The 27,360-nt window shown below is 44.0% G+C and overlaps 1 protein-coding gene across 1 annotated transcript in view; it reads right to left on the minus strand.

The window, feature by feature from the left end:
- Positions 1-27,126, minus strand: part of LOC139560170 (chromodomain-helicase-DNA-binding protein 7-like) — a 152,326-nt gene extending 125,200 nt beyond the window's left edge. The window contains exons 1-2 of the mRNA XM_071376718.1: positions 26,876-27,126; positions 992-2,912 (exon numbers count right to left, since the gene is read on the minus strand). Coding sequence (XP_071232819.1) covers positions 992-2,752 — 1,761 coding nt within the window. The 5' untranslated portion in view covers positions 2,753-2,912; positions 26,876-27,126. The remainder of the gene's footprint in view (positions 1-991; positions 2,913-26,875) is intronic.
- Positions 27,127-27,360: the final 234 nt, after the last annotated feature.

Here is a 27,360-nt window from a genome sequence, read left to right on the forward strand (position 1 = left end):
ATCAGAAAACACCATCATGGTCAGACATCCTCCAGGCGAATTTGCCTCAGCCAGACTAACAGATAATGGGGGTACGTTCTTGCAGCCAGGGACCAAAGCGCACCGAAGCGATGCTATGAGACTTAACTGTGTGCCTAACATCTAGGTCATTCGCATTGGACAAATCTACTCCGACATCTTAAATGTCAACCACAAAACTCCCCAGTCAGAGCCCCAGTAACGGGAGGATGGGGGAGGGGAAAACTCTGGTAAAGGGGAAGAGGAGGACTGGAGAGTGGTGACGATGGTGTGAATGACGATGGTGTGAATGAGGAAGACGCCTAATAGAGATGCTAAGTGCTGGATGTGTGTGCTGCCACAGGGCGACCATTGTATGTTAATGGGTCAGCAGAGGAGGCGGCTTTGAGCACAAAACAAGCTAATGGAACCCAGGGCACGTGACTGACACACAAACACACACACCGAGTGAGTTATTGAGAGCTGCTAACCTCCACTCCCCACCGGCTGCCCCATCCTCCCTTCTCCGCCCCATTTCTCCCTCCCACGACAGGGCACATCCTGCTGTACACCATTAACTCACACATGAGTCCTCCGAGACAGACAAGGCAAACACACACAGAGAGCGAGAGAGAGCGAGAAGGAATCGAGGGAGAGAGAGCAGAGCGAGCGGAAAGAGAGCAGACGGGAGAGGAGAGATGCTTAGAGAGCAGGAAGGGAGTATTCCCACTCAGAGAGAGGGGGTGGGGATGGGAGGGGGTTAGGAGATTAGCACAGTGGCGCCTGGATCTTGGGGAGGGCCAGGATATGCAGTGGAGAGGAAACAAACAGCTGTAAAAATCTATTTCCCCACACACAAACACCTCAAAACCCCCAATCAACAGAGCAACGCTGAGTTTTTAAATGTCATGCACCCACTCTCCCACACACACAAATACGTACATGAAAACAAACTCACAAAAAAAAACACACACAAACATCAAAGCAAACTCACCTGAATGTGAGGCACTTTCTGGGGGGTTGGAGGCGACTGGTGTCCTGCCGGCGCCCAAGGTGGCTGGTTGGGCGGGGAGCTCTGGTGGTGGGGGCCGGCCAGATGTGTCTGAGCCTGTGACGAGGGCAAAGCGGTCTGGGCTGGGTGCACCTGCTGCTGGAAGGCCACGGGAGGAGGCTGCAGCCCAGATTTGGGAGCCTGTTGCTGGGGAGGGAGCAGCCGCTGGTCCTGTGGTCCTGGAGGCTCACCGTGGGCCATAGGACCTGGAGGTCTCACCTGGTCGAGAGGGCCTCTCTGGTTGGGGGACATACCCGGGTAGAGCTGCTGGCTCGGGGGCATGTGGGGGTGCTGCTGTGGGTGGGAGAGGTGCTGGGGATGATGTTGCGGTTGCTGCACGCCCAGGGGAGTGGTGTTTCTCTGAGGGGCCATGGGGTTAGGGGCCTGGAGTGGCACTCCAGGGTACAACCCTACCTCGGGAGCAAGACCTGCACTAGGGGGTCGGACCTGTTGAGGCGGAGGTGTGACCGCGGTGGTTCCCATGCCCTTCATGGGGGACATGGAGGTGGGAGAGCCGTAAGATCCATGAGGTGGTGTGGGGAGGTGGGGCTGCTTATGGGGGGTGGCCTGGGAGGGGTGCATGGGCTGGCTGGTGATTTGGTTGGGGTGGACAGGCTGCTGGTGTACCTGAGGACCCGGGTAGCGCTGTGGGGCCCCCCCTGCGTTGGGGTAACACTGGACTTGTGCTGGCCCCATTGGCCCGCTGGCGCTACTGTTGTTGTTACTGGTGCTGCTGAGGCTCATGCCGGGACTCATCCCTGCACTGCCGGCTAATCCCTGATTATGGTTGCTGTACTGGGGGTAGGGGGGGTACGGCCCTGAGCTGGTTACAGCACCAGGAGAGGCTGCCTGGCCGTGCATGTTGAACCCCATGTTCTGGTGTGGCCTCCCGGCCAAGCCCTGGTGCTGCTGGTGAGAGGTGTGGGAGGCCATGCGGTCCTGGGTGTGAACAGGGCCCTGGCCGGGCTGGTGAAGAAACTGCTGTTGCTGTGCCGGGTGGCCCGTCATGCTGGAGTTCTGCTGGAGCCCCACGTGGCCCATGTAGTGGTTGGGCTCCTGGCCCATGCCCGGAGGGAAGTGGTTGATCCTGGGTGGCGTCTGGGTCTGGCCAGGGTGGCCCTGCATAGTGGCGTAGTCGGACCGGCCCATGTAGGGGCCCATACGGTGGCCGTGGTCCTGGGGCCCTGAGGGGTCGTGCTGCTGGTGGGATGGGGCCTGGGGCCCAGAGGGGCCGTGCTGCTGGTGGGATGGGGCCTGGGCGGATGCCTGTTGCTGCTGGAATGGAGGCCTGCCCTGCCCGGGGCCAGTCTGGGGGCCCCACGCGGCTCCTCCGTCAGGGAAGGACTGCCCGTGCCCATCGCCTTGGGCTCTGGGGTAGACATGGTGCCCCCCTCCGGGTTGTTGGGGGCTGTTGTGGTAGCGTGAGTGCGGGGTCACCATGCTGTTGACGGCGGGGCCGTTGTCCTGCTGCTGCTCGTAGCCTGCAAAGGGGTCGTAGGGGTGACCCATCTTGGGCTTTCCGGGGACGGCCTGCGAGGGGTGGTGTAGTGAGTTGGAGGAGAGCGACCCGTAGTCCTGGTGCTCCTGCTGTCCTACGGGGTTGGGCTGGCCCTGGGGGAAGCCACAGTCCCCCAGGCCCTCCAGCCCGTCCGAGAACAGGTTGGCATCATCCCCGAACAGGCTCAACATCCCCGGGTCAGCCATTGCTGCTGGAGGGAATGAGGCTCCAGGGAACCTGCGCTCACACAGAGGTGGATGTCCTCAAAGCCTAATCCGCTAAATGATCTTCAGCATGTCACTCCATATTTCCCTAATTCTCCCAGAGAACGAGAATGCAGAGTCAGGCAAAGACAGGTTACAGGACCTGGAGGGAGAGGAGGAGAGAGAGAGATAAGAACAGTGTTAAGCAGGGGCTATTATCAGACGAGGTCCATTGTGCAACCTTACTCCCGTTCTTTCACCTCCTGCTAACTGAATTGGAGTTCTTAAAGTGGCACATGTTCAGCAGTTTAAACAGTTGTAAGCAACCCCTCCCCCAAGATGGCCCTTTCATCCCATCCCCCACCACCCCATCCCACCTCTGTTTCCATTTGCTTTCAAACAAAAGATTTTCCTCACCGAGAGAGAGAGAGAGACAGGCACCAAACCTAAACCCATTCATTCTTTAGGGAAAGAACAAAGGCCTGGGCAGAAGCAGGGGTGTTTAAACAGCAGCAGCTGCCAGATCAGCCCGGCAGATGTGAAAATACAAGGAGGGAGCCACCTGCTCAAGTGTGTTTTGTTGGTCAGAGAGAAGGAGAGAAAGAGGCAGAGATTCAGAGTGTGAATGTGTAAGGGAGTGAGTGTATGCACATATATTTTAGCTGTGTGTGTGTGTGTGTGTGTGTCCTCGACCTGCTCATCCCCTGAGCTCTGTAATCAGATGAGCAGGGGTTATTATGGAGGTGTGAGAAACCAGGCTGAAAAGAGAGCCAGCACAGGGATTGGATGTCCAACTCAACACGCGACGTGTGTTTGTGGGCCTGTGCGTGTGCGGACTTGAGGCTGTGTGTGTGCTTGTATTACTATCCTCATGGGTACTGGAAATACACAAAAGTCCCCACAAGGACAGTAAAATAAGGAAAATTCTCCTCATGGGGATATTTCCCAGAGGACAAAGCCTCTCCTCATGGCTGCTAGCACCACTACCACTGACCTTACGTCAATGAGCAGAAGGGAAACCATTTCCTGCAAAATAGCGACTTTTCAAAAGGGGACATTAGCATAAGCCCTTGTAAAACAATTCGGAGACACTGAATTTCACCTACTCAAACAAGTTAAGAAATCCCTGAGGTGAGAAAGAGAGCGCATCTCACAACATGCTTTAGCAACATAGTACAAAAGGAATTAAGAAACTTGCTGGGCGACTCACCAGATGAAGAAACAAGCTGTAACCGATCTCTAAAGACAAACCACAACACAGCTAGCAGTGTCGACAGAGAGAGGAGACAGATGTAGCCTAGGCCTACGCAGCAGTAAAAACACAGTATAGCAAACAGATATACTACAACATATTTTACTTATACTAGAATTGCTACATTTGTAGAACAACCATAATACACTTATTGCTTACATCTACAGATACGATTGGACAAGTCTCAACTGCGATATAGACCTAGAGTTCAGACTACGACATCTCCTAATACTACCACTTACAGTACTCGTCTCCACAGTCACCTTCAATTATACGCCCACACCATCATGCTCCGTACATTCTGCGTAGTTTCAGCCACAGTAGAAGCCCAGTGAAAATATATGATAACAAGTCAGTAGCAATCAACACAACACTCACAAATTCATTTAATTCCACTTGGGCCTTCGAGGAAAAGACACGAGGGATGGAGAATGAACGAGGCAGAGGCACACTTCCTTTCTAAATAAAAACTGTCATATTACAGCATGGCCGGGAAAGGATCTCTTCCGTCATCTGGCTTACATTTGGAGAGCTTGAGTCTTATGGTTTAAAATGTCCCTTTCATCATCTCAAAGATTCCACTGAGCAGGAGGAATTTCCCTGCTTCCTCACCTCCTGGGCCATAGATCGCCTCTGCTGCCATTCAGCAGCTCAGCTCCTCCAGGATAGAGAGAGAGCTCCCATGGCCTCCTTATGACACCACACCCTGGGGGTGGAGACGAGGCAGTGGAAGTGTGTCTGGAATGGAGTGTGTGTGTCAGTGTTCATTTCGTCAACAATATAAATGACAAATACTCAGCAACGACCCATTTTTCCTGACAGACGCCCTGGAAAAACCGGTAACTATTACAAATTACTTTTCATTTTAGTCTATGAGACGAGAATATTTCATGCAATCTCTCGTCGGCAGACTTGACGTCTTTCAGTTGCGCGGTCTGATTGAGCTAATCTACCTGGCTCTCCCACACAGGGGTATTTGGTAATACCAGCACTGAACACATGGGGCGCTGTTTTCAAAACACCATTGATACTCTAATCCGAAGGTTAGCAATGCTAACATGTACATGTAAAATCCCAAAGAGAATGCTAAATGCTAACAAGCACATTGTGAACATTTTGTCGTTTCTGACCAAAACTACACAAATAAGTAAAAAAATGCTACTCTTTTGCTGCAAGCACAAGACAAATATTAGCAGGCAAGGCTCGTGATCCAGAAGGGTATTCTCTGTAGTTCCCAAGTGAATGTTTGATTTTGAAGAAGCTAACCACTTAGCTAACTAGCAAACCAAATGCACAACTGCAAAGCATTTGAAACATTTTAGACAGTTAACTTGATAGTTATAAGATATTTAGCTGGTAAATATTTAGCTGTGAAAAGCATACTGTAATTATACTTAAATATAATATGCAAAAACTTCAACTATGTTACTGAGTTACAGTTCATACAAGGAAAATCAGTCCATTTAAATAAATTCATTAGGCCCTAATCTATGGATTTCACATGACAATGCAGGGGCGCACCCACTTGGGAGCCAGGCCCAGCCAATGAAAATGAGTTTTTCCCAACAAAAGGGCTTTATTACATACAGAAATAATCCGTTTCATCAGCTGTCCAGGTAGCTGGTCTCAGACAATCCCACAGGTGAAGAAGCCGGATGTGGAGATCCTGGGCTGGCATGGTTACACGTGGTCTGCGGTTGGACATACTGCCAAATTCTCTAAAACGACATTGGAGGCGGCTTATGGTGGAGGAACCAACATTCAATTCTCTGGCAACAGCTCTGGTGGACATTCCTGTAGTCAGCATGCCAATTGGAAATGTTATTGACCCCAGCACAAGTTGCACCTGTGTAATGATCATGCACTAACAGGGATGCAAACTAATTTGTGCACAAAATATGAGAGAAATAAGCTTTGTGCGTATGAAACATTACTGGGATCTTTTATTTCAGCTCATGAAACTAACACTTTACATGTTGTGTTTATATTTCTGTTCAGTATAGATCACCTGGCGCATGCTGCACAACAGTGAGTGACACAAGGCTCCGGTATCTCGTCGTTGTGTGCTTGTAAACAAACACCACGTGACATGTGACTGGGGACTACCGTAAGCTTCATAATGTGTCAGGTGAAATGAAGAACGCAATGTACTTTATCTCCTAACGTATTGCACAAGTTGACTGCAGGTATTCACTTAAAAAGTAGCTACAAATATTCAAATGTATTTTATAAACTTCAAAAATAAGTTGTTTCAACAGTATTGATGGAATTGAAAAACCATTGTGGCTTTTTCCAAATACCCCGGTATACTGTATATAGTGGTATACTGTATATACAGTAAACCACTCAAGCCTAACTTAGGTTATTTTTGCTTTGATCACATCAGAAATTCTATTTTCCCATGCAAAAATACTAATACTATTTGTTGAATATTAGGAGTGCAGTAATACTTCTGGTATTTTTTGGAGATTCTCATCTTTTCAATTAAACCACTTATTTACCCCCTTGACAGCTATTATAGGAAGGAAATCAGAGCTATAAATTGTTTATATCCTATATGGTAAATTAGGGCTAGCATTGGTAACAATCTGCCACAATATCAATGTTGCCAGCTAAGGTATACGAGGGGATAGTAGGCGGAGCTGGACAAGGCTATCTGAATTTGCACATGGAAGTTAGAGGTAGCCTAAATTTTAATTATTTAATAGAAAAAATATGCACTGACTGTGACTAAAAGTAGACTAAAATTGTCCTGAGTTTAAGTTGACTGATAACTAAGGATGAAATGACAAAAATGGTATAACACGACAGATGCCAAAATGAACAGTGCGTGAGTGTCGTCAGGATGGTGTAAATCTGTGTACATGTCTGTGTGTAGGGTGATTGAGTGCCAGGCAGTAGGCTAGTAGGGGGCGGAGCAGAGCCATGCCAAAAGCTGCAAATTTGAATCCCTTCGATCTGATTTGGAGTCTCAGCTGGCGGGCTGACCGTTCACCTAATTCCCTCTAGTGAGAATATTTTGTTTTATCTGCGAGCCAGATGCAATCATCAAAAGAGCCACACCTGGCTCGGGAGCCATAGGTTCTTGAAATGAAAGGCATCGAGCATCCTGAGCTAACCGAAACTGAGTGGCTCCTCAAGTTTTACTATCTCGTAGATATGACTGAACATCTGAACCAGCTCAACGTGAAAATGCAAGGCATTGGAAATACAGTGTTATCCCTTCAACAAGCTGTGTTTGCTTTTGAAAACAAGCTAGAACTTTTCATCATGGATCTTGAAACAGGTCGTTTACTACATTTTGAAAAACTGAGCCAATTTAAAGATGCATGCACAGCAAGTGAGCCTCTTCAAAACTTTGATCTCCACCAGCTAGTTCGCTGCACATCCAGTCTCCTACAGTCCTTCAAAGCACGCTTTGGAGAATTTCGTGAGCACACTCGTCTTTTTAAGTTCATCACCCTTCCAAACGAGTGTTCACTGAACACAGCCGACCTGAGTTACATTCCTGGTGTCTCCGTCAGAGATTTTGAAGCAGAAGTGGCTGACCTGAAGGCCTCAGACATGTGGGTGAATAAGTTCAAGTCACTGAATGAAGATTTGGAAAGAATCACACGACAGAAAGCGGAGTTGGCGAGCAAGCACATGTGGACAGAAATGAAAACTTCAACCCGAAGACCAGCTGATTCTCAAAACTTGGAACGCGCTTCCTGTCACATACCACACACTGCAGCGTGTGAGTATTGCTGTATTGACCATGTTTGGATCTACGTATGCATGTGAGCAGTCATTCTCACATCTTAAAAACATCAAGTCCAAACTACGATCACGTTTAACAGATGAAAGCCTCAACGCTTGCATGAAGCTTAACCTCACCAAGTACCAACCAGACTACAAAGACATCAGCAAATCCATGCAGCACCAGAAGTCGCATTAATGGTGAGTATTATAACAACATTATTTAAGAATAAATTCAGAGGCTTATTATACTGACATTTAGTTGAATTCACTTTTAAAATATATTATATGGCTCTCACTGAAATAAATGTCCAAATTTTTTGCTTTCATGGCTCTCTTAGTCAAAAAGGTTCCCGACCCCTGCTCTACAGTGACATGTGGCTTATTGACAGGTCCATTCCCATGTCTCTTTCTCTACACCCCGGTGTGTGTGTGTGTGTGTGTGGGAGAGGGAGGTGGTTTGGAAAGAGAACAAGCGAGAGGTATAGGGGATTGCAAAATCCAAGATGGCAGGATGTCAAGTCGTTTGTGAAAAGTAGATTTTAACCTACTAATAACCTATTAATTTATGGTTGAGGAAATCCACAATGTCCTTGTTGTGTAGTGCAAACTATTTTGTTTTGCTGGTGTAAAGATAGCAGGTCTCCCTCAACTCGGATACATTTCCCCCCCCTCACTATTTGCACTTCTTTACTTGAGGTTTACCAAGGTAACCCCATCTCTGGCTGGCCGAGTTCTTTCTTCAGCTTTCCCTCCACAGAGTCTCGACCAAGCTGCTCCTCTTCCCTCTCCGCCTGGCTGTCAGAGGCAGCTCAACAATCCCCAACCCGCTCTCTCAATCTACTCACACACATACACACTGTCCCTCTCTCCCCTTACCTTTCATTGGCCTCTATTTCTTACATCTCTCAGAGATAATGACAATTTGTGTTATTGCTTTGTGCACTGACTTTACTGAACATTGTTGGCGGGAATTCGCTTTTTTCACTCCGTCCAAGTGCCGATGCATTTGTGGCATGATGTGAACAGTACGAATTTGTGTCACTACCAAAGTCTAATGGTTTTAAATGACTGTTTTGTATTGTCTGGAAACTCGCTTGCAGGAGGTCTCTTAAAAAAGAGAAGCCGTGCAAGGTTATTAAACAGAGGTGCCTAGTTATTCTTCTTTTGTTGATATCAGGTAACGTGCAACCTAACCCTGGCCCTGATATGCAATGTCTCCAAACCCCCTCTGATTTTAAATCTACATCTGTTTTTGGTATTTTTCATTTAAAATGTACGTAGCTGGTTGTCAAAAATGGATGGGGTTAGGATTTGGGTTAAAACAACTGATGCAATTGTGTTTCCTGAAATCTGGCTCAGCAGGTCTGTTCTTGATAAGGATATTTGTATAAATGGTTACAATGTGTATCACACTGATCGGGTTAAGAAAGGTGGGGGTGTGGCTATATATGTAAAAACTAAATTCCCTGTAAGTGTGGCAAAGTCTGAAACTATTTGTAAACAGTTGGAATTTCTTGCTTTGAATATTGAGGTTTCAAAGGGTCTCTCTATAACTGATTGGCTGTTATAGACCCCCCCCCCCCCCCTGCGACTGGCTGTTACAGACCCCCCCCCTCTGCATCTGTGACTGGCTGTTATAGACCCCCCCCCCCTGCATCTGTGACTGGCTGTTATAGACCCCCCCCCCCCCTGCATCTGTGACTGGCTGTTATAGACCCCCCCCCCCTGCATCTGTGACTGGCTGTTATAGACCCCCTCTGCTCTCGGTGATGCATTTTCTTCTCTGATGAACCTTATGTCTAAACTTCTTTACAGTGAAGTGATCTTGATTGGTGATCATCAACTGGTGTTGGTTAAAGGTGTCTGATGATTTTAAACTGCTTTGTAATTCTATGAATCTTACCCAGTTGATTAACTCACCTACTCGCCCAAATGTCCAGATAAATCTACCCTGACTGATTTGATATTGACAAATGTTCCACAAATATTCTGCGGTTGGTGTTTTTTGTAATGATTTAAGAGACCATTGGGCTGTTGTTGCTGTTAGAAATACCCCGATTCCTAAAACAGACGAGTTTTAATGAGCAGGCTTTCGTTCATGATAAGTTTTATTTTGACTGGAGCAGATTGAGCTTATTCCTGATGTGGAAACTGCCTGGACATTCTTTCATGATGTTTTTTTCCAAATAGTAAGCAAACATACCCCATTCCGCAGGTTCAGAGTTAAAAGGGAGAGATAATCCATGGTTTTCTTCGGAGGCGTCTTGTATTTTTCACGACCGTAATCTAGCCTGGGCTAAAGCAAGGAAATCATGTTCTGATGCTGATTGGCTTATTTTTAGGCAGCTACAAAACAAGTGTTCTTTTCTTCTCAGGAAGACCAAGTCTGAATATTTTATGTCTGTTACCACTGATAAACTGAATGACACTAGACCGTTTTGGAAGGCTATTAAGTCTGTCTGGAAACCGTAATGTTCATGAATTACCGTCATGTGTATTGAAGGACTTTGTTGCTGTATATATGACAAAACTGAAGTGCTGAATTGTTTCAATGAGCCCTTTGTATCATCTGGTAGGCTGTTTGATTCAGTGTCCTCAGTCTCCTTACAACCCTGTGTGGACGAACCAGCGAGAGCAGGTCAAACTTTGAGCTTTTTGCCATTCTCAGTGCAGGAGGTGCATAATCCTTAAAATCAGAGAAAGCCTGCAGGTCCTGATCTTCTTGAGCCCTGCTTTTTAAATCTGTCAGCTGATTTCATAGCTGAACCACTTACATATCAGTTCAATCAAACCCTGGAAAGTAATGAAATTCCAAATATCTGGAAATCAGCATTTGTCCTACCACTTTTAAAAAGGGGAAGATCCAACCCTTTTAAGTAATTATTAGGCTAATCTCAAAGCTGTTACCACTGGTGAAAATAGTTGAAACCCTTGTGAGTGAACAGCTAAAATAGTTATATACTAACTATTTTATCAATGTACCAATCTGGCTTCAGGAAGAAGCATAGCACAATTACAGCAGCCATGAAGGTTTTAAATGATATCACTGAAGCCCTTGACAAAAAACAGCATCGTGTCTCACTTTTTATTGATCGCTAAGGCTTTTGATAGCGTTGATCATGCTATACTGAGGCAGAGATTGTTGAATGTAGGTCTTTCGGAGCATGCAGTTGCATGGTTTGCTAACCATCTGTGATAGAACTCAGTGCACTCAATTTGATGGGCTCATGTCTGTTAAATTGTCTGTCTAATGGTGTGCCCCAGGGCTCTGTACTCGGTCCCCTCTTATTCACTATTTATATAAATAAGACAACAAAAAAATGCGCAACTTCACTTTTATGCTGATACTGTTATTTGTTGTGTCTCGTCTCACTAAAGCGTTCCAGAACTTGCAAACTGCTTTTTATACTGTTCAACATACCTTGTGTCAATTGAAGCTTATCCTCAATACTGACAAAACTAATGGTATTTTCTGAAGCAAGAAATAGATCTCTGAACCTTTCACCTATTACTACTTGTCAGGGCAATGAGACTGAGACTAACCTCAAATATCTTGGAATTTTAATTGATGACGGCCTCTTTTAAATTGCATATTCAACAGCTTACAAAAAAATTAACTGAAGTTGGGATTTTATTTTAGGAATAAGGCCCGTTTTTCATTTGAAGCCAGAAGGAGGCTAGTATCAGCTACATTTATGCCTTTACTAGATTATGGGGATATTTTAAATATGAATGCTTCCACTCAGTGTTTGAGATCAATTGACACCCTTTACCTTGGTGCTTTGTGATTTCTTTTAAACTGCAAAACCCTTATGCACCACTGCACTTTGTATACCAGGGTTGGCTGGCCTGGTATAAGCCATTTTGGGTTTACTACCATTTTATTTGGGCATTTTTATTGTTCAGAAATGTGGTGGGTACTCTCTTCGTTCACAAGACTATCCTGCTAACTGTTCCAAATGTCCGAACTGAATTTGGTAAAAGGGCTTATGTACTCTGCGCCATCGTCTTGGAACGCCTTACAAAATACTTTTAAACTGGAAGAACTTGTCCCGATTGGTGTTTTTAAATCACTGGTGAAAGATTGAGACTAATTCCCTGACCTGTCAATGTTTTTAATTTGCTGTTTTATGATTTTGTTACATGGTTTTTACTAGATTACTTGTAGTTTTGCATGTTGTCTGTCTGTAATTGTGTAATTACTTGGTGCTGCCTATCTTGACCAGGACAGACTTCAAAAAGAGATTTCAAATCTCAATGAGCCCTTCCTGGTTAAATAAAGGTTAAATAAAATAAATATAGGGGAGGGAGCCAGCGAGAGGTGGAATGAGAGAAAGATGGAGTTCAGTCAGCAGGCCGTGTGACGACCGATGAGTGGGCGGTCAGGCATGCCCTAATGCAGAAAACATTAGGAGGCACCTGCCAGTACACACACTAACAACCAGACCAACACTTTCTCTCTTGGGGTTAGACTACGTGTGGTGTACTCATACAGCGCCTTCGTAAAGTATTCAAACCCCTTGACTTTATCCACATTCTTAGGTTACAGGCTTACTCTAAAATGTATCAAATTGTTTTTCCCTCTCTCAATCTACACATAATGACAAAGCAAAAACAGGTTTTGCGAAATGTCAAATTTATAAAAATAAACAAATATCTAATTTACATAAGTATTCAGATCCTTTACTCAGTACTTTGTTGAAGCACCTTTGGCAGCGATTCTAACATTGAGTCTTCTTGGGTATAATGCTACAAGCTTGGCACACCTGTATTTGGAGAGTTTCTCCCATTCTTATCTGCAGATCCTCTCAAGCTCTCAGGTTGGATGGGGGTCATTGCTGCACAACTATTTCCAGGTCTCTCCAGAGATGTTCGATCAGGTTCAAGTCTGGGCCACTCAAGGACATTCAGAGACTTGTCCCGAAGCAACTCTTGCGTTGTCTTACATGCTGACCAGACCGCACGCTTGCGTGCACATGTTGATTTTGTCCCCCCACACCAGACGCGATCAGGAGACGCAGGTTGAAATATAAAAAAATTCAGAAGCAATTATATTAGTTTGGGGACAGGTCAAAAAGCATTAAACATTTATGGCAATTTAGCTTGCTTGCTGTCGTTAGCTAATTTGTCCATGGATATAAACTTCGGGTTGTCATTTTACCTAAATTGCACAAGGTCCTTTACTCTGACAATGAATCCACAGATAAAGCGGTAAACCTCCGTCTTATTCTTCTGGTGGTTGGCAACCAACTGGATTCTGGATGTCAGGTCATCTTTAAAATCACCCACGTGGGTATATGCGCCTAAAAACCAGAGGAGATTTGAGAGAGCGTTGAGCATCACAAATAGCACCAAGTTATATTTTCGCAGCTGGCTACGTGAGCAGTGTGGGTGCAATGATTGAACAACATGTAAGTGTACATTTATTTAGCAGCACACGCAACGTGTCCGGTCAGCATGTAAGGGTCGTTGATTGGCATTCAGGCCAAATATTTTAATCTTGTTTCATCAGACCAGAGATTCTTGTTTCTCATGGTCAGAGTCTTCAGCTGCCTTTTGGCAAACTGCCTTTTACTGGCTGTCCTCCTGGAAGGTTCTCCCATCTCCACAAAGGAACTCTGGAGCTCTCTCAGTGATCGAGTTCTTGGTCACCTCCCCGACCAAGGCCCTTCTCTCCCGACTGCTCAGTTTGGCTGGGCAGCCAGCTCTAGGAAGAGTCATGGTGGTTCCAAACTTCCATTTAAGAATGGAGGCCACTGTTTTCTTTGGGACCTTCAATGCTGCTGACATTTTTTTGGCACTCTTCCCCAGATCTGTGCATGGAAACAATCCTGTCTCGGAGCTCTACGAAGAACTCCTTCGAGCTCATGCCTTGGTTTTTGCTCTGACATGCACTGTCAACTGTGGGAGCCTATATAGACAGGTGTGTGCCTTTCCAAATCATGTCCAATCAATTGAAATTACCACAGGTGAACTCCAATCAATTTGTAGAAACATCTCAAGGATGATCAACAGAAACAGGATGCACCTGAGCTCAATTTCGAGCAACATAGAAAAGGGTCTGAATACTTATGTAAATAAGGTATTTACGTTTTTTATTTTTACTACATTTTCCAAAAGCTCTAAAAACCCATTTTTGCTTTGTCATTATGGGGTGGTGTGTAGATTGCTGGGAATTATTTTTCATTTAATCCATTTTAGAATAAGGCTGTAATGTAACAAAATGTGGATAAGTCAAGGGGTCTGAATAATTTCCAAAGACACTAGCTACCCAAACCATAACTACTAGTCGACAGCTGTCTCTAACTACCATTGTACATGAACAAGTCACAAAATTGATTGTAGCAAGTGAAAGAACAACAGACAGTGGGGCTAGTTATTTTCCCCCCTGCTATCCTGTTGGTTTAACTGAAGAGACATTTGTCCAGGCAATCCCCAAAATGTGACCAGGAGACATTTCCTGTTCGTGGGGAGGTGAGCTGACAATGGACATACGATACCATTTTTGTTTTCACACTAACACAATACCATCATCATAAGCCTTTCATTAGAAATACTTTCAGAACATAGCCGTGACCATGTATAGAAGGTAGACAGTGTGGGGAAGGAAGGGAAGTTGAAATGTTGATTGTTTCAGATAGCGTGACCACAGGTCTTCATAAAATGTGCGCTACCGTTTTGTTTTGAAGGCTGGCTGGCTGGCTGGCACGCCCAACGGCTGTGCTGCTATTGACACGAGCAACGGTGACAAGCAGACAAGCTTCCAATTATACGTGATTAGGGATAATTCAAAACAGTTGGCCTCCACTTTAGCTACTCTCACAGTGCTCGTGGTTTTATGCAGTTTAGATTGCGAGAGGACTAGGAACAACATTGAAAATTCAAATGAGAAAAACCTGACGTATGTATCCCAAACTGCACTGTATCAGTATGTGTTTATATACAAAGGAATGATTCAAGTCAGAACAAAAGAGCAAAAGCAACAGACTACTTTCCCAGTTGGAAAGGTAGAGAAGTTCTGCCTTCCAAATGCTCTTGTTCACACCATTCTAAACAGGCCTATTTTTATTTTACCTTTAACTTGGCAAGTCAGGTAAGAACAAATTCTTATTTACAATGACGGCCTATCCCAGCCAAACCAATTGTGTGCCGCCCTATGGGACAACCAATCACGGCCGGTTGTGATACAGCATGCAATCGAAACCAGGGTCTGTAGTAACACCTTTAGCACTGAGATGCAGTGCCTTAGTATAGGGCTCCCGGGTGGCGCAGTGTCTAAGTTCTCCAGTAGCGTTCAGTGGTGTTTGTTTACACATTTGAGTGTGCTCAAGAAATTTGAATATTTGACACTGAAAAGGAGGGGGTTCATTTCAGCCACTTAATTTTATGCAACAGCAACTAGCCTACTTCTCACTTCATAAACACCCTAAGCTAATGACGGATTATGTTCTTTAGCTTTAATGATAACACTAATTATGTAAATGTATGTGCGAGTAGCAAACAAGCTTAACTATGAGAACAGTTTCACTGCAGGGTATCTAAACAGGTTGGTGCAGAAACTGTTCAATGATTTAATTTCAAGTGGGTTAGTATAACTGGCTATCTACTACTGATATATTACAAGTAGAGCAGGTGGTCCAAGTTTGTTGGCTACTGGCTAGACCTCTGCTTGGCTAGACCTCTGCTCATCTAATGACACTAAGTCATTTTCACTTGGCATGTTGAAAAGATCTCAAAAGAATCTGAAGACACGTTTAGCATTACTAATTGGGTACCTGACAAATGACTGACATGTCCTAACCAAACTGTCAACATTTCAAGATTAATTGTCATACTCAACTGTCTGCTCTCTAATGTATAGCCTACTTAAGGCAGTCCCAATTGAATAAACTTGAACACTGCCAGTGTAACTTCCAAAAGCTAAACACACTTCTATTTCTAAAATAATGGTCACAGGGGTCCTATTTTTAGACATTAAATTACACATAAAACATTAGTAAAATGCCTCAGAGCTCTCAATGTCTTGGTCCCACTAATCCAGAGCTATCTGATTCAGTGGTGTCCCTGTGGACTGGCCTGGTATAACCACCTGGGGTGTCTCCCTCCCTCAGCCTTGAGAGCCCTCAGAGTACAGGTGGCACATCATGCCCCAGCGAGAGGCCAGCCTTCCAGAGGCACACCTTACCACTAGCTATCCTTTTATCTATCCTAACCCTCTCCATCCCCAATCTACTAAACTCCCTCTACTACTACCCCCCACAAGGAGGGTAGGGATGTCTGTTGTGGCTAATCGCACAGTGTGAATGTGAATAGATGTGAGAAGATGGGGGAGGGTTGAGCAGGGATGCAGAGCAGAATGTTTGGGCTGTTATTTGCATGAGGGAATCTGGTTATTTCACGCACGGCTGCCTTTCTCTTAAATGTAAAGTCCCCATATTTGGGGACGCTATTTGATTTTTTCTATTCAATTCAGTCTGGTATGAGAACAGTAACCCCTATCTGCAAAAGCAGGATGTCTGCAGAAAGCTGAGTATCTTGGTTATTGATCTATGCCTTCAAAATCTTGTGTGACTTACTACACTATATGGGCATATGAATATATAAGGGCAGGACGAGACGATGACCTCATTTCAAGATGGCCGCTACCTACATTTCAGTTAGCGTTGTGAAGCATAAACACGGAATACATTGATAAACACCGAAAGACAGGACAGATCATGAGGATTTCGACACAGCCTACGAAGATTGCTTTCTAGAAGGATTGGATCCACTAAGGAAAATTTGACTTTATATTGCTAATTTAATATATGTATTTCATTTTTATAAGTTGTCTGCTTTTTGTACTTTTAGTTTACATTAGGCCTATGTAACAAGTCATTTCAATGTTAAATAATTCCTAAGTATTTATTATCTGTTTCATATTAGTTAACTGTTCTAAGTTTCATCCTTGTAACTTTGGAGAGGCCACTAAACTCATGGCCACTGTTTATTTGTGGTTCCCACCTCTACCCTTGGAGACAAAGTGTTACTGTTTGCATTGTGTGTGTGTGTGTGCTTCACACCTTCTGTGTGAGTCACTGTACAGATATAGTTTAGGCTTGGTGTTTTTACTTCACAGCAATGTCGTTTTGTAAATTAAGTCATCTGTAATTCTGTGTCTTACAACAATATATTCCTTTATTTTATTCACCATAGAGTGGAGGATGTAGAGGATTTGAATGATGACGTTTGGGAGCCACCCCTCCCCAGCAAGCCCCGCCTGCCGGTCAAGGTCTTCAGTCCCCAACTGCTGTGTCAATCATCCTGACTGATGGTTCTACATCCACTTTCATAGACCTCTTGAAAAATAAAATAGGACAAATAGTGCCACAAGCCCTTAACAGAATCGGTTTCCCCAAGACCAAGGCAAATGACATCACAAAGACAGCGGAAAGGGGGAGCAGACGTTGGATCAGGACTAACACGCTGCTTTTTGTGAAATGGAAGGGAAGTAACCATGCTCACCACACAGCATGAGGCATTCAATAACAACCATGTCTCAAGGAGGGTGAAAATAACAATGGGGCATGGGTGAGGAAGAATGTCCCCGTTTCTGTGAAGGACTACAATGCCAATGGGGCATGGGTGAGGAAGAATGTCCCCGTTTCTGTGAAGGACTACAATGCCAGCATGGGGGTTGTCAACCTATTTGATCCTCTGATAGGCTACTACCAGGTCCTCCACCAGTATAAGACTACTTTGTGGACATTGCTACAGTAAATGTTTTCATTCTCCACAAGCAGATGTCCAAAGCAAAAGGTCAAACCCCTCTCTCCCAGTTGGCCTTCCGAGAGCAGCTGGTGTTGGAAATGGCTGAATTTGGGGCCCAAAGCAACCTCACAAGACCCCCCACTCAAGGTGAGCATCATTATCCAACACGCATGCCAAAAGATAAAAGGAAGAACTGCAAGTTTTGCACAAAACACAGGGGGAAAGAAGGGGTGAAATAACAGTACACCTTCTGTTTCCTGGCAGAGGGACTGCTTCAAAGACTACCACGACAGGCACAAGCTATGGTGAAAGTGAAAGCTAATCTACACCTGGGATGTAAAATGAACACAAAGGCCATTTGTAAATAGTTCCGCTTATTTCTATTTTTGCACTTTTTTTTGCAAAGGACACATGTAACCAAGTGTGTGTTAGACAAGACATTTTTATATATGTGTTGCATTTCTATTGTTTTTGTTGGATATGCCTAGGCTAAACATTCAGGCACTTTGGAGGTTGAAAAAAACACTTGGATATCCCCTGTATGTCCCCCGACACCACCACAATGTTTGAGAGGTTGGTATGGTAGAGATAGTGTTTCTATACTGAACAAATAGCATTTAGTGAATGCAAATATGTAACAGCACTGGAATGATCTAATTTACAGACATAAGTCACTTTGGAGAGGTTACGGGACACTTGGACACGTCCTGTGAACACACCTGACACCACTTACTAAAACATCTGCCCATTTCTAGTTGTTAGGTCTATCAATCCCATTTTTTCTGATATTGTTCACATGTTGTGGAAGCCATCTGATGCGTTTCCAGGTCTACTCATCAAAATTCACTTATAGCTTTTCAATGAAAGATGACTTTCATAATAAAAATAATTGTTTGTGTGTGCTTGATCTTGTGTATTCTGAACTATATAACTCCTGTCTTCTGAGCATTTCCTCATAATTGCATAGATTTCTTCTTTCCAAATATACCCAGTTTTTCATTGTCAGAATCGTGTAATTACACATGAATAGCAGCTACTTTTGGGTATGTCTATGTAGGCGGAAATCTACATTTTGCCATTACATTTAAGAGGTTAATGGACTTTCACTTGTCTACAGCAGGGAGGGGTAAAACAGGAAGGAGTTCTGTTTATGCAATCTGCTCTCCGCTTTAAACATGTGGGCGTAATATCTCCCGAAAAAATCACTGTCCAACTCCGAGGCATTTCCCTGGTCAAGAGTGGGGCAGAGGGGAGGAGTATTCTGGGGAATACAAAAGGTCGTCAGTAATATATTCAGCAGAACTTGACTCCCAGGGAATGGCGGCACCTTGCCTTCCTCTTTGGCACTCCTCGTCTGACTGGCAGAGGGACCTGATGCAGCTCCCCCCTAACCACTCACCCCTGGGGCTTTTGGGCTGGCCCGTAGCAGGCCTGGGACCGGCAGCCATGCATGTGGCCGTGACACTGGCATGTGGGAATAAAGGGGAGGGGGGCTTTAACTTCCTGTCAGGGATGTCTGGCTCAGCAGAAAAAAATGACAGAGAGACAGGGGAAGAGAGAGACAAAGTTAAGAGGGAAGACGTGGGGAGAAGAAGTTCAGCTTTGGAAGGTTTCATCTGTTTCTGTCTGGAGTCCGTGGCATTGAGGGAATGTTTGTATGAATGGCTCAATTCATTAATTTGTTCTTCCATAAATTCAGTCTGAAACAATCCCCCAAAACTGTACTGTAGTTTGTGTGTGCCATTTTTCCTTGAAGAGTCTTGTTTGCAAATCATCCAGAATTATGTGCTTAGAGTGCATTTACAGGTTATATGTAAATAACAAAATAAAAAAATGGGCTGGGCCATACTAAAAATGTATCCCAAGTTTGCTCCAGCACAATTGTTTTTATGTTGAGATGACTAATCAAATCAAATTTTATTGGTCACATGTTTAGCAGATTTTATTGCGGGTGTAGTGAAATGCTTGTTTCTAGCTCCAAAAGTGCAGTAATATGTAACATGTAATATCTAACAAATCTAAGTAAAATAATGGAATTAAGAATATATACATATATGGACGAGCAATGTCAGAGCGGCATAGAGTAAGATACAGTAGAATTGAATTCTACTACTAGTCTCTGCTTTAAAACAGACTATTGAGCAATTTAATTGGCACCACAAATACCATGTTCAAAGTTGGTCTTACTATAAGTTTAACAGTTTCCGTGGTGAAAAGTTAAAACCCAAAACCTCTATCCTTCCATTAAGAATCAATTACAGGATTCCCGGGCCTCCCAGAGAGATAAATCATTTCCCAGCCAGTGGCTGTGAGTGCGACTGGGTGGGAGGTGGTGCAGGGGCTACCCATGCCCAGTTAAAAGCTGAAGCCTCCAGGAGGGTTTAAGACGTCAGCATGCTTCAGTTTGGCTAGCGCCTAGCCAAAATTGGCTGGCCGAACAAGTGTGCTTGTTTGTTCATATTGAGATGCCGTAGCCAGCATACACTCCCCACAAAAGTTAAAATGAAACTAAAATAACGCAAGAAAGCTGTCATTAATTAACATTTTTGCAGAGGAGATCTTAGTTTAATTGCACCAACCATCTAAGATGTTTGGTGCAGTATTTCTCAATTAAAAAATGTGCATTGAAAACAAGGTATTTCTCGTTGAATGAGACGGTGGAAGAATCCCTACTGTTGCCCAATCACCAACGAAGGGGTGTAGACTTCGGTTCCGAACTTCAGCTTGCATTTAGAGAAAAATGTGTTCCCGAACAACCTACGTCCAAAACATCACAAAATACTGTAATTAATTTATACAAACTCTTCCGAACTGTTTCAGATTGGAAGCATGCGGATGGATGCCTTTAACCTATTGGTTTTATGACACGCTGCCTCAGGGCAAATGATTTCTGGCTGTACTTCCGGAGGCCCTTCCGACAGAACACAAAACTCTCCTTAGATCAGTGTAGGGGCAACTTCATCCCTCTCCTGCGGTAGGACTCAAAAGTCATGAATGGTGTCTCCTTTTCTACCGCTGCACTGATACGCGAGCCCTTGTCTTTTGCTGTATTGCTTTCACCTACACTGAGTGTACATTAGGAACACCAGCTCTTTCCATGACAGACTGACCAGGTGAAAGCTATGATCCCTTACTGATGTCACTTGTTAAATCCACTTCAATCAGTGTAGATGAAGGAGAGGAGACAGGTTAAAGGATTAAGCCTTGAGACATGGATTGTGTATGTGTCCCATTCAGAGGGTGAATGGACAAGACAAGATTTAAGTGCCTTTGAACGGGGTGTTAGTAGGTGCCAGGTGCACCGGTTTGAGTGTCAAGAACTGCAGCGCTGCTGGGTTTTTCACACTCAACAGTTTCCTGTGTGTTTCAAGAATGGTTCACCACCCAAAGGACATCCAGCCAACTTGACACACGTATGGTAAGCATTGGAGTCAACATGGATAGTGTGTCAACATCCCTGTGGAACGCTTTCAACACCTTGTGGAGTCCATGCCCTGACAAATTGAGGCTGTTCTGACGGCAAGTGGGGGGGGCAAACTCACTTTTAGAAAGTTCCTCTAATGTTTTGTACACTGAGTGTATATGATCATACTATCATTTCAAATCAATGCCGAGGAAGGAACTACTTTACACTAATCTAGTGAGATGCTACCCTGACTAATGTCTTTAAATCTCCTCTAGGCTATCTTGAGATGAATTATCCTTCAGACACTAACACTTAAGCACAATACTGAATCTCAGCTGTGACTGTGCCATGGTTTGAATAAGAGGATGAGGACAGAGAAAAGGCCACCTAATGAATGGACAGAGGGAAATACCCTCTACTTCTGTCATAACTAGATGAGGCTACTGGATGAAAATGGGCATAGAGAAATACAGATTTGACAAAAGCTGCCTCGCAGGAGCCATACAAAGGTGAGCAGAGTGAATAATACAATCTAATCAGCTGTGGCCAATCTTTAAACACGTTCTGTTTAGAAGAAAGGAACTGACACACAAGCAAGGCTTGGGGGCTGGCTAGGCTTCACTTCAGATAGATTTGAGTAGCTGCTTCTTCACCACTACTAGAGGTAGACAGATGGGCGAAGAGGGGGGGTTGCTTGTTTTCCAGGCACAAGAGGCCAGCACAGCCCCCTGCTAACCCCGGAGAGGAGAGGCAGAGGAGCAACGGGAGGCCTGGGGGAGAGGGACATGATGACAGAACCATGCGAAGCTTCTTCCACTGACAGGAGCAACAACCGCCACATAACTAAACAAAATGGCAGCGATAATAAGTGGTCAGATCTGATGATCCACACAGACAGTGTCCATAGCATTCATACAAGGACTCAGTTGAGATTGAGTGTTCTTCTGACAGATGAGGCTGCCGAGACAGGATCCGGACTGCCGTTCCAGGTGTTAGGTAATGACAGCAAGGCAGAGGGGGGTGGGAGAAAGAAGTGTCTGTTTCTTACACGCATTAGCCTATCGTAACGCAATAAACCCTGGTTTAAATCTTTATAAATCCACATTAGATGTGTCAAACTGCTTTGGCAACAAATCCGGCTGATTTAGTGGATATATGGAAGAGAAGTACCTTTACCTTTCCACATTTGCTTATATATGAAATGGTTGCCATTTCCCCACAAATTTGTCAAAATATCAGTATTGACCCCTTTCAATTGAGAACTATTCTGAGTGTGTCAGCTAGACGCCTCTTCAAACAGTGCTTCTAATCAACTTAAAACTGTCTTTATAGAACCATTTAAGTCCTGATTAAGTCAGAGTAGTAGTTTGAATGTACAACTGAAACCAGTAGGAGTAAAGATGCTGTGGAAGCTTACCAGCATGCATTGCTCTAGCAGGTATTCCCAAACTGGGTTACGACAAATAAAAATGTGATGCACATTTTCTATTCCCGACATACCCAGGGCCTCTTATCTGTTGACAGAAAATAAAATTAAACCATCTAATGTTCAGCAAAACAACAATGTCAAACGTTTTTATTTATATTTAAATGTAACCTTTATTTACCTAGGCAAGTCAGTTAAGAACAAATTCTTATTTACAATGACAGCCTTTCGGGGAACAGTGGGTTAACTGCCTTGTTCAGGGGCAGAATGACAGATTTTTTACCTTGTCAGTTCGGGGATTTGATCCAGCAACCTTTCGGTTACTGGCCCAACACTAACCAGGGTGAAGGTTTACGCAGACATTTAGAAATGGAACATGACAATTTGAAAAATAAGCCAGAGGAGTTTGAGCGAGAATGAAGATGACTTTCGAGTAGTAAGACATGTATAAAAGCAACAGATACCATTAAGAAGGGGCTAGAAGAGTGTTATATGGTGAGCTACTGAGTGGCTAGGACAGGCAAGCCCCATACTATTGTGGAGGACTTAATTCTTCCTGCTGCCGCAGATATAGCTGGGACAATGCTACGGGAAACGGCATCAAAAAAAACTAAAGGACAATGCCTTCATCAAACAACACTGCTTCACGACTCATCAGTGACATGGCAGGAGATGTTTTGAAACAATTACAGCGTCGCATACAAGCCAGTGAATTCTATGCGTTACAGCTGGATGAGTCAGATGTGGCGGGCCTGGCACAGCTCCTGGTATATGTCCGTTACGTTTACGGGGGGTCAATTAAGGAATCCATCCTCTTCTGCAAATCAGGACAACATGAAACAATATTTTTAAAGTAGTGGACAGCTTTGTGACATCAAATGACTATGGTGGTCAAGGAGTGCTGGTATCTGTACTGATGGCGCAAAAGCCATGACAGGGAGACATAGTGGAGTGGTAACACGTGAGCATCAGTTGCTCCCGATGCCACTTGGGTACACTGCAGCATCCACCGAGAGGCTCTTGCTGCCAAGAGAATGCCTTTCAACTTGAAAGACATTTTAGACACTACAGTGGGAAAAGGTGAACTTTGTTAAAGCAAGGCCCCTGAACTATTGTGTATTATGCTTTTTCAACATACAGAAGTGCACCGTTATCAAGGGGCAAAGTATTGACACGTTTTTTTTTTGAATTGGGAGACGAGCTTAAAGTTCTCTTTACTGACCATAATTTTCACTTGTCTGACCGCTTGCATGATGACGTGTTTCTCACAGGTCTTTCCATCATTGTATGATTTGTGTGCAAATGAACTCAAGCGTGCAGACAATGTCAAATGTGATATAGCGAAGCACCCGAGTGAGCTGGGTGCGCAATTACGCAAGGACTTCCCCGAAACGGACAACACAAACAACTGGAATCGTTATCCCTTTCACGCCCCGCCTCCAGTCCACTTACCGATATTTGAACAAGAGAGCCTCATCAAAATTGCAACAACCGGTTCTGTGAAAATTTGATTTAAATCAGAAGCCACTGGCAGATTTCTGGACAGGGCTGCGCTCAGAGTTTCTTTCCTTGGCAAATTGCGCTGTTACGACACTGATGCCCTTTGCAACAATGTACCTATGTGAGAGTGGATTCTCAGCCCTCACTAGCATGAACACTAAATACAGGCACAGACTGTGTGGGAAATTATTTAAGACAGACTCTCTCCAATACAACCCAACATTGCAGAGATATGTGCATCCTTTCAAGCACACCCTTCTCATTAACCTGTGGTGAGTTATTACATTTTTGATGAACAAATAAGGTTTTATGTAAGATGCTCAAATAAAGAGCAATGGCAAAACACATTTGAGAGTGCTCTGACCCTGGTGCTAGAGGGGGTAGGCAGCTGGAGGTTGAATGTTTGAAGGGGTACAGGAAGATAAGGTTTTGGAACCACTGCTCTACACCATAAAAATGGGGAGGGGGGCTGCTAAACCATGCTAATTTTCACAGAAAAAACAACATGGCACTGTTTACAAGGGCCCCTAGTGTTCACTCTGTCAAGAGGGAAACAATGTATCTGTTTCGTCTTGGTTTCCCCTAAACTCTCCATCTTTGCATTTTAAGTTTAGTTTCTCGAGCGTGGCCCCTGGGGATCGACGGTGTATGCTTGTTAGAATCCTGAAGTTGCATCTATTTTTACATTTTAGTAATTTAGCAGACGCTCTTATCCGGAGCGACTTACAGTAGTGAGTGCATACATTTTCATACTGGTCCCCTGTGGGAATCGAACCCACAATTCTATGCTCTACCAACTGAGCCCCACAGGACATACGGGGCTAAGATCGGAGACTGGGTTTTGAGTCATGTTTCTTTTAAATACTGACACCACAGATCTTCAAATCTGATCTCGCATACATCTTGCCGAACCACAGGTTTCTCTCCAGTCTAAAGATGGATGAACTGGCACAATATCATACAAATATTAGGTAGAAGAGATCACTCCCAAAGTACTGTATGCAATTTTCCTACACTTGTGCTAGGTGGATTCAGAAATGCCACGGTCATAATCCTTCAAATGATCTTGAACTGACAGGGCCTTGGATTTTTTTTGTCAGATAAATATATATTTTTGCAAAAACTGTTTAACAGTAGGGCATCAAAGAAAGCTGATCTCAACACTGGTACCATTGCTAAAAACGTTTGTTCAAGAGAACCCCAACACACTTCATGAAGTTAACGCAGCTATATAAGCCAGTCGAATAAAGTACCTCAACAACCACAAGAAAGGGCAGGCTATGGTGGAAGCCACAATAGTTAAAAACATCTGTTCTGCCCGACATACCCGGGACCTCTTATCTGTTGGCTGAGTGACCCAACTGACTTTAGAAGCTGCCATCTTAGGTTAGAGACTTCACCGAAGGTGGGGTAGTATTTCATGGGATGCTCCATTATCAGTGAACACTTAGCTAGCTTGGTCGTTCAATAAACGTGTATTTTCTATGTGCCCTGTTTCCCCCCCGAAAAATAACAGGTCGTTTTCGTTCTGTTATGAAAGGTTGAAAGTAGTCACGTCTGTAGTTGCTGGCGTCCCATTATGCTGGTTGACTGATTACAAAATAATGGAGAGAGAAAGACCGACGCGTTCGGGAAAATAATCGTCATCTCGCACTTAGAAATTCGGCCAGGATCTATACAGCGGCAGGTGCTTTTTAATCGAAAATACATGGATGAACCAACGGTAACAAGTGAAGTTATTTCAAGTTCACCCAGATCCAATGTTTAATGATAAACAAGCCCCCTTAAACGTTAAAATGCGGAAACGCACTAAACAAACTGCAACCGGATCACTTGCTGTTGATCAAAGTGGCACCACAGGAAAATGTTTGTGCAGGTTTTTTTTCGACGAGCAACAACCGCCATCAATGTAATCCACTGGCACATGATTAGCCTTTGGGCTAGCAGCAAGACAATGAGGGCGATGATACAGTGCTCGAATGTTGGCTACAGGCTAAACTTCTCCACTAAACAATGGGGCCACCTCCAACTAGCTAGCAGCAAGCTAATTAAGGCTATCATTACGCACAGTTGACGTTAACGCAGAGCTCGCCTAGTTATTCCCTACTAAAATATAACAATCCCGAACCATATAACCTGAATATAGTCTTTAACAATTATATATAGATATAAGGGAGGGGAAAAAACATGGCTAAACAGGGTTGACCGTCTGGCCTCAAGCAACCCTCTGTCCATATTCATCGTTCAATAACACTACAGACAGGCTACTTTTTTTATCTCGTCATTAGCAAGTTAAATACCATGTGAATAAACTCAATTTAAGAAATGCAAATTGGGCTTCTGTCTGAACTATGTATCAAAATCCAGCTGTGTGGTATGCAGTATATATATATATTTTAAATTAGTTTTCATGGCTAGTGTGCATCCAGGGAATATCCCTTGCGCTAGCAACCTACAGTATTAAATAATTCAGCTCGGACACCGACTCACCTCTAACTACATTTGAGCCACCTCGTGTCTCACTAGCTGAACACAAAATTAGCTAGCTAACCCAAGCTAACGAACACTCACCCTTGCCTATTGTATTATAAATAAATAAATACAATTCAAACTGTTTCTAAATTCAACAAGTTGTTTACATTTGTCTACTTATCGAGATCTCGTCGTGTTGGCTATGTAATATTCTTCACATTGTGAAAAAAAAACTATTGGACTCAGAGCGGAAGGCGAGTTAAACTTGCTAATTGTAGTTAGCGTTTCAGCATGGTAGTTTACGGACCTGCAATAACTTGTTGGAAATTATTGTATCCCCTTCTCATTTACTTAAAATAATAAGCTGTGTTTAAAGTAATTTACTAAATAGACTAAAAGTCAGTTTCCAAACAAACTTGCATGGTAGATTAAAAGTCGATTGTAAGTGGGAAAACTCGTTCTATAACATTACATGGGTTACTTATAGGTAAGAGTAACACACAACTAATTTACCATGTGAACAAATGGGATATAGAGCGACTACGGAATTCAACCATTCAAAAATCATTGCTTGCTTACCCAACAAGCTTGGTCAATTCAGGTTCTCAAATTAACTCCCGTTAGTATCTCCAGTACAATCCTTTCTGGTCCGTTAATAAATGACGAAATTCAAGTTATTTTATCATGTTCGGCGTGTCGGTATCCCGTCTTCACCGACTCGGTTTTTCTCCTTTGTGTTAATTTCACTCAATTCGAGTTTAATCCGATCGATCCCTGCAGTCGCGTACTCGAGTCGTCTCTTCCAGATACTCTCTCACCTTCTACGGGCAGGGGGCGCGTTCATGGCTCCAATGGATAAACATGCGTGCGCGTGAATGACCCTGCTGGGCTGTGACGAATGTGCGCTTTATTTTTCAGTTCTTGAAACATAGTAGCTGCACCTTTTAATTTCTTATTTTGGCGTAGGGTTATGGGAGTTATTCATACATGTAGTGTGGACATCAACTTGCTTTTAAATTTATCCAATTGATTCTCAAATTATAAACTGGAACTTGGCATGGGAT

The sequence above is a fragment of the Salvelinus alpinus genome, chromosome 30 (assembly GCF_045679555.1).
Source record: "Salvelinus alpinus chromosome 30, SLU_Salpinus.1, whole genome shotgun sequence".
Taxonomy (NCBI): domain Eukaryota; kingdom Metazoa; phylum Chordata; class Actinopteri; order Salmoniformes; family Salmonidae; genus Salvelinus; species Salvelinus alpinus.